The sequence below is a fragment of the Galendromus occidentalis genome, unplaced genomic scaffold, assembly GCF_000255335.2.
Source record: "Galendromus occidentalis unplaced genomic scaffold, Mocc_1.1 scf7180000075836, whole genome shotgun sequence".
Lineage (NCBI taxonomy): Eukaryota > Metazoa > Arthropoda > Arachnida > Mesostigmata > Phytoseiidae > Galendromus > Galendromus occidentalis.
In genome coordinates, this window is record NW_003803826.1 from 30,792 (window position 1) to 42,551 (window position 11,760).

Genomic DNA, 11,760 nt, shown 5'->3' on the forward strand with positions numbered 1-11,760 from the left:
ATCATTGCAGCTGAAAGCTATGGGGAGATCTTGAATCGTTGAGTAACGCTGCTCGCAGTATCGGAAGCTGAGAGTTATTTTCGATTCCATGGAAACGGCAGGAAACTCACGCGGAAGGCAAATACCCAGCGCCTGACCGTGAGCAGAACGTCGATGACCCGGGGAACCTCCCTGGTAGCTAGGTATTCTCTTCCCCGCTCATATGTCAGACGACCGAGAACTTCAACCCAAACAGGGAACTGAATGAGGGAGATAAACACGAAAAAGGGTTCGAGTCTCACTCAGATGCTACATTTTTTCTCGGAAAGGGGGCGGAACTCGAGTCATCTCGATGGGAAACGGAAAGAGCATCATAATTTAGGCGAGAGATGCTTCACGCAAATTCAAAAGAGAACGGCAAGGAGAGATACGCTTCGTGGATTTTAGCTTTGCTAACCGCGATTTGTGCTTGACCTTGATTTCAGCCGCTGGCTCGCAGAAGCCACACAGATACACGTACACTTACGTCACGGCGCTTCATCAAAAATGGGTTTTGCTCGGGCTTCAGGAGTCATACCCCAAATTAGCGTTAAACACTGGGAGAAGCTCCTTCGGTCACAAGTTCATCTATCTTGGAGTGCTCAACGACTCGTGACTGAAGTTGAGGCAAGAGACCGACTCTTCCCGGGTCAGGGGATTTCTCGCGCAGAAAATGGCAGAAGCGAGACGGCAGTACCCGGGCAGCGGGTTGACCGCGACTGAATTCCACGTGATCGTCCCCACCCGCTCCGCCGTCCCGGAAGAAGAGCCCGGTCCGTTATCACCCGCAGCGCGAAAAGCCGCCGAACAGCTGGTTCAGAGAATTACTCCTTCTCCTTGAGGGGGAAATCGATCCAGAGACTGCGGAAATCCTTTTCTCTTGATTCTACTCACTCGGGAACATTCTGGAGACTGGATCTCACATCACCGTACGAATATTCTACGAATAACAGCGCACAAGCTGAAAACAGCACAGACGTGGTTGCGCGCATCTCCGCAACTGACGGAATGCTCTGACGGCCGTCCGGCAGAGAGGGTCGTGAACACCGCCAGCCACGGCAGCAGGCGCACTGTTCCGCGAGTTCCAATGCGGCTGTCGTCCAATGGTTTGAGTGGCTAGCCGCCTCGCTTGCCCGCCCGTCCTGAGCGCTCGCTGCCTTTTGCCGACTCGCGGACAAGCTGCGCGCGAGATCGATTGTTCAGACGACTTTCTCGAGATCGTAATGCACGACTCACGGACTGACCCATTCCTCATGGAAACGAGCCCGTGAAGAACTCGGATGATGGAGTTCCGGGTACGGTTAGCGGATGTGCGCTCGTAATCTGAGGTCCGGCCGATGTGTCAAACCAGGCCTGAGCCAATGGCTTTCCGGGCTTCTACGCTCCCAGCTGATCATATGGTGGGAGCTCCCGGTACTTCTCCAGATAACGAGATCGGGACCATTCGTCCATCGAAGTTCCCATCTCATCAAGTCACAGGTCCTTCCCAATCCCCAGAGACAGGAGGGATCGCCCACAGGTGTGCGCTTCGGAGTCGGACCTTCCTCCTCCGAGGGATTTCGCATCGGGAATATTGGGAGCATCGGAGTACGGTTGACTAATCCATCAAAACGTCGCGACTTTCCAGGACCCTAACGACGGTTTCTTTAGCTCACGAAGAAGATTATTTGCATTCTTCTTCCGCTGGCCGTGTGTGCTAGCTCGGGATGCGACGCTTGTTTCATTGTTAACCAGAACCGTTACTTCATGACCGACATCTGGCGTCTCGGCGTTGGATGATTCGCCACTTCTCTTCTTGGTGTTTTCATAAGCCATCAGCTGTCACCGGATCAAACCCGTTTATGTAGCTAGCTCGGAACCGAACGGCAAAGAGTTCCTGCAATCGGCAGGTTGCCGGGACGCCGACACGAGCTCCGTCTAGGAGTCCGACGGGATCTCGGGGAGGGGGATTAGGACTCGGGGGCCAGTCCGATGAAGAAAATTATCGGCGCCTGGGCACGAAAAGGCTTTGTGTCAAAGAGTAGGGAAATCTGATCCAGGAATGGTTTTCCTGTGACAGGTGCCGTTTACTCCGGATGGCATGGCAACGATGCAAAACACGTCTGGTAACAACAGAGACCGTGCTGCGGGTTGAATGGTCGCCGCTCAATAGCTCCCCGTCAGTGATATAACAATTCACAATTATCATAATATCAGGGCGGCCCTCATTCCCATTGTTTCCCCTGAATTAGCTCGTATTAATTGAATGGAGGCTACGGCACCAATGGGGAGCGCAGTCTGCCCCTCCCCCCGATGGAGCGACTCATAAGCCCGGCGATCGATAGATGGGAAATATTGAGTTCCCAAGGTCCGATTCTGAGTACATGGAGATACTCCCCAGGAAAACTCTGGTCTCACTCAATTATGCCTTTCTCTTTCCCAAGAAGAATAATTCGATTCGAAATTCGGGAAAGATTTCGCTCCCATCTCGAGGGGATAGCAGTATCCTCCAAAGTTTGAGATAGGATCTCTGAAAATTTTAGAAACGCCACAAAGTTCAGCTTAGGGACGAATTCGTTCCTGCTCGGTTTGATTTCAGCCGAGTCTACGTTCCGGGTGCGCCTGAATGGTAAACGTCGATTGCTCCATCCTGCATGGTGCAAAAGTAAGGTGTGACTCTGAAATCGTTCGCGCAGAACCGCAGCTCCGATTCTCGGCAGACCTGGGGTCTGCGCACAGCACTGTTCCGTTGTCGTCCACGTTAATTGCCCTCGCGGAACTGTTCTGCGAACCAGAGTTCTAGTGCGCTCCAATTCATTCCTCGAATTTCCGCATTCCACGAAGGACCGGCGCGGGAGCTCTTCGTGTTGATGTCTCGGCCTTTCACTGATAGATCGGGAGACGGATCTGATAAGCTCGGAGTCAGCGATGGGCCTCCCGGCAGAAGCGAAGAGAGGAGCTCACGAGCAGCTTGCCTCGAAGAACTCATCTCATAGAAGCTTAGCTGCCCTTCATCTTTGTCTCACTTGCGTTCATTCTACACTCACTTCAGTCACTCTCATCCATCCGGATTGGGAGTTTGCTTGTCACGCTTTTCGGACGGAAGATACCCGATAGCATCCATGGAAACCGATAAGGGCCGATATTGAGTTAGAGACGGATGAGGAGGACAGCTCCGATAACCTACGTTTTCGATTGTTCTCGAAGAGGTTCGATGCTCGATACGCCTTTCAAATCTCCTCATGTCATGCTCCGACGGCCGGGAGTCGATCCAGGTGCGTATTTGACTCCAGGAAACCCGTGGTCTCCGAGACCCCGAGCAGGAGCAATAGGCTGATGGACGCGAAAACTCGTTTTGAGCACCGAGCAACCTGGGGTTGGGATCCCGCGCAGGAAACCGTCCGCGAATCCAGGATCCAGGATTTTTGGGAGGGTTCCAACGCGCGACGTGGATATCGGGACCGAAATGCTTCAAATGTGGCCGTTTTTCCATTTCGAGTGTCGGCGAACGGCCACAGGTACGGGTTGGTCTCGAGAACCGGATGATACACCTGATCGTCGATCTATCTTCTTTTATCTTGTAAACAGACTCCTTCCAAAACATCTTTCTCTCTACCTTCCGCACGGATGATGACAAGTTATCCCATGGAAAAATCCTCGGATCTCGAGCGTGATCGCTGCCGTGAGACTCCATCGAGTGCGCATCATCGGTTGGCCAGTTCTCGCTGTGTGGCTACGCTGTAGAAAAAATTCCGCCGCCGTCGCCCGTCGTGTGCGGTATCGGGAGGTATCGCCGACAACGGAGCCGGAGCCGTTCCACTGTGGAGCAGCTCCTCCGCGCACCCCGAGCAGTATAAGCGAAGCTTCTATTGATGGCTGTGAGCTCCTCGGGTGCTGCTCTGTGGTGGCGTGGCTTCGCCTAATGCTGGGACGCCATTAGGATTTGTATTTAGCTTTGTGAAATTTACTCGAAACTCCTAATTAGATCTCGTATTCGAGATGAGTGACCTACGTCGAGGGTGACTCGGTAAACTCGTTTCGGTGCGTTGGCTACATTAATGGTGACGAGGTGCAGGCGCTGTGAAGAACCGTAACGAAGCTCAAGTTCTTTGACACATCGGACAGGTAAGCATTCGAAGACACACTTGTCAATGATCTCAGTTCATTCTCTCGAGTCAATTCGATGTTGTCTTCGTCACCCTGGAGGTCCCAGAATAGGAAATAGATTCTCATCCGAGTGTCGAGATAAAGTTGCTGTACAGAGTAAACTTGCGTGGAACGGTAGGAGCGCGCCCGTCGCGGGACTCCGAGCTATCCGTATCAATAGATTGCGGTCTTCCAGCGAAGTTCTTACGAATGGAGTCTGGAAGAACGGAAAAATCCTGTTTCTCACAGATCGTGAGCTTCCGTGGAGAAACCAAGGCTGTCCAACTTTTGACAGGATTGAACTTATGGAGTAGAACGGAGCGCTCCCGATTATAGGGTTGAGCAGATATGGCACTCGAGATGTCACGTTTGCGAGCGCAGTCTCGAATCGAGCACCATCGGACTTTGCCCGATGAGACCCCAAAAAAAGACCTCATACGGTAGATTGCAAGTCCGAAAACAGCCGAACTTGACCTAGAATAGACTGCGCGAGAGACAGTGGCGCGCTAATCGGTCCCTCCAATAGTTCTCCGTGAGCGCCGAACTCAAGTTCCCGCTAGGAAAATTTCATCCCTGGATTCTCGAGTCTTGACTCCCCCTCTATTTTTCATTTGCTCCGAGCGCGCTGCCGGGTTCTGAGCGATCCGTAAGGGAACGCTCCCGGGGAGAAAAAATATCCTCCCTCCATGAATTCTTTCGGATGAGAAGTGTTACACAACCTCGTTACCGCTCGCACTCCGGCCCACCACATGCTAAACGCTGTACTAAGACCACAGAACCCGTTTCCTTCCAGCAATGGACTGTCTCTCGCCCCGCGACTTGACAGGGGTCCAGGAGGAGTCTCTGCAGACTCCCGCGCCTCCTCCTTTGGAAGAAGACGATCTCAGAGCCGAAATGACCATGAACCACCACAACGGTGTCCTGGGATACCCAAGTGCCGACATGAATGACTACAGAATCGAAAACGACATGGTCAACGGATTGGCGACTTTCCGAGCGCCTGAACCACCTCTAGACTCCCGGAATCAGATGGACAGCATCAATATGATGAATGCGAATTTGGTGAATGTGGTGAGCCACTCGCTCACCAATCACTCACATTTGGTGTCCGAGGCCTTGAATCAAAATTTGATGAGCCATCCTCTCATGAATAACGTCATGCAAGCGGAGCCCCTGCTCAACCCGGTCCAGCAATGCGACACCATGACCCAGATCGTCGACCAAAGCGTTTTCAACGGTAGCCCGCCACCCATTGTCCAAAATTACATGTCCTACCTCGAGGGGGTAGAACCCCTATGTTCCGTGAGTTCCGAAGTCCAGCAGGTCCTCCAGGAAACCGTGGATGCAGTCGTTAGATTGGAGCAGCAGAGACAACCCGGAGAGTTCATGGAAGTGGAGATGGTCGAAACGGAGCCGGTTGATGAGATTCCTTCCTCTCCAGAACCGGAAGAAGAGCCTGAAACCCCTATCGACGATTTCCTGCGAGGATACGTGACCAATCCCGAAGCCCAATCACTGTATTTGGAGCAGTCGGAGAAGGCAGTGCCATTGAAGAGTCTCATAGTCACCTCACGGATGGATGAGGAAGTAGCCGAAGTTTTGAAAACGTACATGAAATCGCAGTTCGGCGAACTGCGTAAACGAACAGCTATGCACCTGTTAGCCATCGATGAGCGAGTCGGTTCATACCAGAATGAGCTCCGCAAGCTCTCGACACCTTTATTGAATCTAGCGCATCAATTAGAGAACTATCCAGCTGAAGTCAACGAAATGAAAAAAGTCACTGGGAGCGTCATTAATCACCTTCTTACGCTTAACGAGCAGATGATCAGAGACCGGAGGACGGCAATTTTGAATTTCTTTGAAAGACCGTTGGAATTAGCCGACGAGCATAGATTTCCCCGGAAAAATGGCGACGCTCTATTCGGAAAACGCTTCTGCTACCTGAACGGCCTGGGCTTCACGAAACGAAGACCCAGACGCAAACCTGTCCAGAGAACTTATCGTCCGGTCGCACCGAAAAAAGTCAGTCGTAGAGCGGCAAGTTTCGCGGATGAAACCAGTCACGACGAATATGGGGAGGAATATCCGGAAAATGAATTCGAAGAAGAAGATGACGAAGAAGAGGAAGAGGAAGAAATCTCCGACGAAGATTGGAAAGTGTCCGAGGATGAGGAGGCTGATCCGGAAGAAGAGGAAGAGGACGAGGACTCTGATCTTGAGTCTGAAGAACAGGAGGAAATTGAGGGCCCTAACGGGAATGCAGGTGAGATATCATATCGCTCCGAGGCGATTTTCCCATTACAATCATTTCGATCCTCGCTGTGGTCCGAAAAGCGGATTTTTCCGATCATCTTTCCTCGAGATCGCGCTCCCGTTTTTTTTGACTGGAGCATCAACTCGATGATGGCTTTATATCACACTTGGAAATATGCAGGTCTTGGTAATTTTCTATTAACTTCCGTACATTATTCCAGCTGATGGACAGAGCGCGATCGACGACATCTGGAGCGAATCGGTCCGGTTGATGCAACTCGCAGAAGCAGCTGACGGCGTTGTGAGACCTGCAAAGAAAAAGAAAGAACGAGCGAAGAAGAAGAAAGAAACTTCCGGTTCCGGCCGTCGAGGTAGGAAACGGAAACCCAAACCCGTGGTTGACCTCGGCGACGCTGGTGACGAGACCAAAATGAAGAAACGACGCAGACGCAGAAAAAGCGCTGAGGACGATGGCGGCGAATCGATCGCTGCCCATCGTCGTCGCAAGAAGGACGGGCCCACGATCGAGAGGAAAATCGATCCCCACTGTGAATACTGTGACTTCGAAGCCGATCGTCGTCACTTGATAATGCACGTCCGGAAGGCTCATCCCGACAAGATGATCCAATGCGATCAGTGTCCGAAGAAGTTCGCTTTCAAAGTCTCCCTATGGAATCACGTTGTTATCATGCACGGAACGGCTAAGTTCAAATGTACACAATGCACCCGGTCGTTCAGATCGGAGGAGAAACTCCGTATGCATTCGTTCATGCATTCGGAGGACAAACCTTTTGCCTGTGAGATGTGCGGTAAAGGATGTCTCACGAAACGCCACCTCGACGCTCATGTACTTATCCACGAACAGAGACAGCAGCTCCACTGTCAGCTGTGCGACCGTCGATTCGCAACGAACCACAATTTTAGGAATCATATGAAACTGCATACCGGTCAGAAGGATTTCTTCTGCGACATATGCAACGCCGGCTTCCCGATCAAGGCCCGACTGACCCAGCATAAGAGATTGCACCACTCCGGCGAGCAATACGTGTGCGACATCTGTGGTAAGGCTTTCAAGGCTCGCCACATCCTCAACGATCACAAAGCTCTTCGGCACTCGACCGAGAAATCGTGGGTCTGCGAAGTTTGTGGCGCCGGTTTCAAACTGAAGAGCGTACTCGTCAGACATCTGAAGACGCACAGCGACGAGCGGCCGTACCGCTGCGATATTTGCGATAAAGCGTTCAAGGATCGCTCGACGTTGGGGGTACACCGCAAGACGCACTCGACCGATCGACCTTACCTCTGCGAGCAGTGTGGGATGTCGTTTAAGAGAAACGCCGAACGCAAAAAGCACAATTGTATCGGTCGTATGGTTCATATTCCGGAAGACAGTTCTCAGTCACATCACAGCCAAATACCGCCACTACCATTAGCTTCGAATCCGCCGCCACAGGTTCTCGCCCAACCCCAGCCCACACATCATATAATCATGGGGCAGAGGCCAATACAGTTGACGAATATCATGCAGCATCCGGTGACGTTGATGTCGCCCGCCACCCCGAGCACTTCGTTACAAGCGCAGATCATGCAGTTCCTGGATGAGAACCTTCATGCGGCCGGATCACAACATCCTCAGCCGCCGAATTTTCCGGTGAATTAGTTCAATTTCTAGGTTGTTGATCTGAAGTTTCACCGCTCGAGATGTGTCGAAAAACCACGGTCGATAGCAGACCCCAGGGGAAGGAGTTTCCTTCAAAAATGAGCGCGTGAGAGATTTCATTGTCCACTTATTGAGTGATTGTCTCCATCGGCGACTGCCGGGGAAGAGAGCGGAAACATGCACTTGAAACGGAGAGGGGGGGGGGGGCACAGTGGCAGCTTGCTCCGAACACAACGTCTCCGAGAGTCTTCTATGCAGATCGTTCACTACCACGGACGCGTCCGCTGAATGAAACCTATGCAGACCGCTGCGAGCGGTTAAACGGTAGTAATGACGATGTAGTATCTATCATATAAATTTTTCGTGGCGATGAAGATAAGCGACGCGCTCGCGTCACGGTCAATCCCTGCTCGGGGGATGACAATTCGCTGTATTGTACGCTCGACCTTCGCGTCGCTCATCGACAAGGCGTCTGGTAAATTTTGTAGATTTGTGTAATAGAGGAAACTAGGTAAGGATGTAGGCGAATTTGACGTATCCGAGTTCGACAAAAATCAAATACGCGGAATGCCGATGTGCATCCGCAATCTGTATATAGTAGATACTTAGGAACCCTATCTACCAGGAGATCAAATCGAGTATTTTCAGTGCCAATACATGGGAGATCGTCCGTGTCAAGAACGATGGGTACTAACGACATCGCGACGCGGTCGAAGTGCAGCATCGCGGTTGAGTCAACTGACGTGACAGCTACAATAACTACAACGAAGCAACCGGCGAAAGAGTATTCAATATCAGCAGAAGACTTCTATGAGCATAGATTTCAGACTCGGTCGTGACGGTAGGTACCACGAAACGCTGTTGAGGATTGGCGGAGGAACTGTATACACCCATCGAACCGTGAGGGTTCACATAGAGAACGAGGAGAAGACTCCAATAAACTCGAGAGAAATCATTGTTTCATTCTCTGCAGTTTTAAAATTTGAGGCTCCCCGGATCCTAAACGCCGCAAGATTCGAGATGATGCATCCCTAGGCACGCTGTTCCCATGTTTCATTCAGGAGTCGAGTCGAAGAATCGACGTCGGACATTGCTGACAGATTCAGGGAATCCAGAGGGAGCGACAATGAGAGCCTCTCATGTGCGGATACATGTATGAAGGAGACCACATCGAATCCCGAAGAGAAGCTTTTTCGCTACGCCACTGGGGTAGTGTCAGAGTCGACGATCAGAATCAGCACCGGACCGACTCGCCCGCGGAAATTCTTGAGGCTTCCCAAAATGAGGATTTCGACTATTCAGTCCTAACCTCCGGATCCTTACGATGTCTTCTACGAGCGTGGAACGCAGATGCATTCCGGCTTTCCGGATCGATTCCATGAATCTCAGAGGTTCACTCGATGATCCGCATGAGATTTATTATTACAAGTTACACATCAATCAGACTTACATGAGCATATCTGATCCGCATTGCTACCATGTGTTTCCAGAACTTTCGGACTCCCTGATTCCATGGGTCGATTGGATGGTGTCATCTTCAGTGTAGCTCCGAATACAAATTCCGATTCGCGCGAGCCGTTCTCGGCCGAAGAGCCGCTTGCGCGACGACAGAGAACTTCGAGCGCCTAGGCTCACATGTAAGAGCGGCAACCCGTAGCAGAGCATCTCAGCGTGACTCGTATCGTACAGTCCCACCTATTTTTCACCCAGGTGTCCACCATGAGCATAAGGAGGCTCCTTCAATGATCGATAGTCGGAAACCTCGGGAAGAAGCTCTGCAGGCTCTTGAACAATGTATGCCCTGTACTATGTACTTCCTCAGCATAAGCCAAGCCCGATGCCGCGAATCCTCGCGGAATTTCTCGAGCAAAACCGCATCCCGGACCCGCTGGACCTGATCTTCAGCTGGAAAGGACGATCTCGAACACGGAAGGCCTTTCTCTGAGCGACCGATCGACTATGTCGGAGGAGTAGTGCGTGGGTCGCGCCTCCCGAGTCCAGTGTTTTGTTGAAGCGTCGTCTGCTACAGGGGCTCTGTAATGCTTGGCTTCAACGGAATGAGTGAAAACATCATGAAGGAAGCGAGCTCGCTTCCTAGAACTGAATCTAAGTTCCAATGTTGACGTCTCGAAACCGTCCGCAGTCGGTACGACGATCACGCGGACTCCGTATCCGGGAAGCGTGATTGAATTCCCAGTGCCAGCACGCGAAGCGTCCCCTGGTAAGAACCCTTCACGCATACGTAAGGTTCTTTGACACAACCGCCGGCGATCCCACAGCTCGTCTTCGGAAGCTTTACATTTTTGGTCGAGATCGTCCCGGACCGTGAGAGTCGCCAGTCTAAGGAAAAGAGGAGCTCGGCGTTCCCTCGAGTTCGTCGGAACCTCTTCGGAGTCCTCAATGGATACACCTCAACGATAGCAGAGTTTCTCATGTGGAAGAGGTTTGCTGGAATGACTCTCTCCACAAACTCATGAAGGGTTCTTTGACTTATCCTCGATGGATGCGAAAAACGCCCGGGAAAGTTTCAGATACTTATCTCTACATGAACGCTGCGAAGGAAAGCCCCAGCCGATTTCACACGAGGCGAATCACCGAGCGAAATCATGGAATGGATTGAGATCTTTAAGTCGCTTCATTGTCCCTCCTACACTCGTTACCTCATGCAAGAATTGAAATGGCTGGTTTTGTGAACCTATCCAGTGGAAGAGCCGTGTACCAAATTAGAACTCTGTCTTCTCTCCTACAGGGCCACGAGAGGATGGACGACCCGAAACATGACGCATCGAGCGAGACATCTCAGTTCCAACCTCTAAGCAACATGTTTAACACCATCGTTCTCCCACCGACCAACTTCGAGTCCGTCTACGATCAGCGTGACAACGATGAAGTACTCAGCGATATCCGTCAAGTAAAATCGGAGCTCGAAAACAGCGTTCTCCAAAGTTCCCTAGGGAGCACGGAAACTTTCGAGAGCAACCCCCAAAAAGGCGTTGTGATTTTGTTGCCAGAAGCCGAAGATGCGGGAGCGGGGAAAATTTCGCAGGACTTAGCTTCCGGTCCTCAAATCCTGATTCAACCGTCAGGTGTTGCCGATGAGGTGCAACCTGTTGTTGAGAGCGCCGTCGATTCCGTTGTGAGGAGCGAACGGCTCGGAGATCGGATTGTCACGATCAACGTGAGAGATAGGAACCCCGGAGAGGCCGACATGGAGATCTTGCCGGAAGAGGATCTTCTTGACGAGTTTTGTAGGAAGCACCTGACACCCGCAAGACGTTTAGCTCAACTCGCCCCACAAGCTGAACCCTTGAAAGAAATCGTTACGTGCCCGATATTAGACATTCAGCTCGAAGAATCCATTAAGCACAACTCTAGATCCACCAGCGAAGCACAGAAACAAATCGCGAAAACCGTGTTGAGCACCGATGGAGCTTTGAGGAGTCTGCAGGTCGAGCTGCGGAAACTCTCCGTTCCGGTCCTCGACTTGGTCATGACACTCAAGCAGCAGGAGAAGAACGTTGACTGGGAGCCGAAGGTTGGCGATATTTTGTGCCAGCTGGTGTTATTAAATGAAAGAATCGTTTCCATGAGAAGGGATCGAATACTGGAGAATCTCAAGAAAAACTGCGACCTGACCCAGAACCTCGATATGCCGAGCGGCGAGGGAGATCTTTTTGGGAGCGATTTCATCAACGAAAAAA

At 51.6% G+C, this 11,760-nt stretch overlaps 1 protein-coding gene across 1 annotated transcript in view; it reads right to left on the reverse strand.

Moving 5' to 3' along the window:
- LOC100905166 (UPF0462 protein C4orf33 homolog) overlaps positions 1–4,894 on the reverse strand; it is an 8,547-nt gene extending 3,653 nt beyond the window's left edge. The window contains exon 1 of the mRNA XM_003738207.2: positions 4,890–4,894. Coding sequence (XP_003738255.2) covers positions 4,890–4,894 — 5 coding nt within the window. The remainder of the gene's footprint in view (positions 1–4,889) is intronic.
- Positions 4,895–11,760: the final 6,866 nt, after the last annotated feature.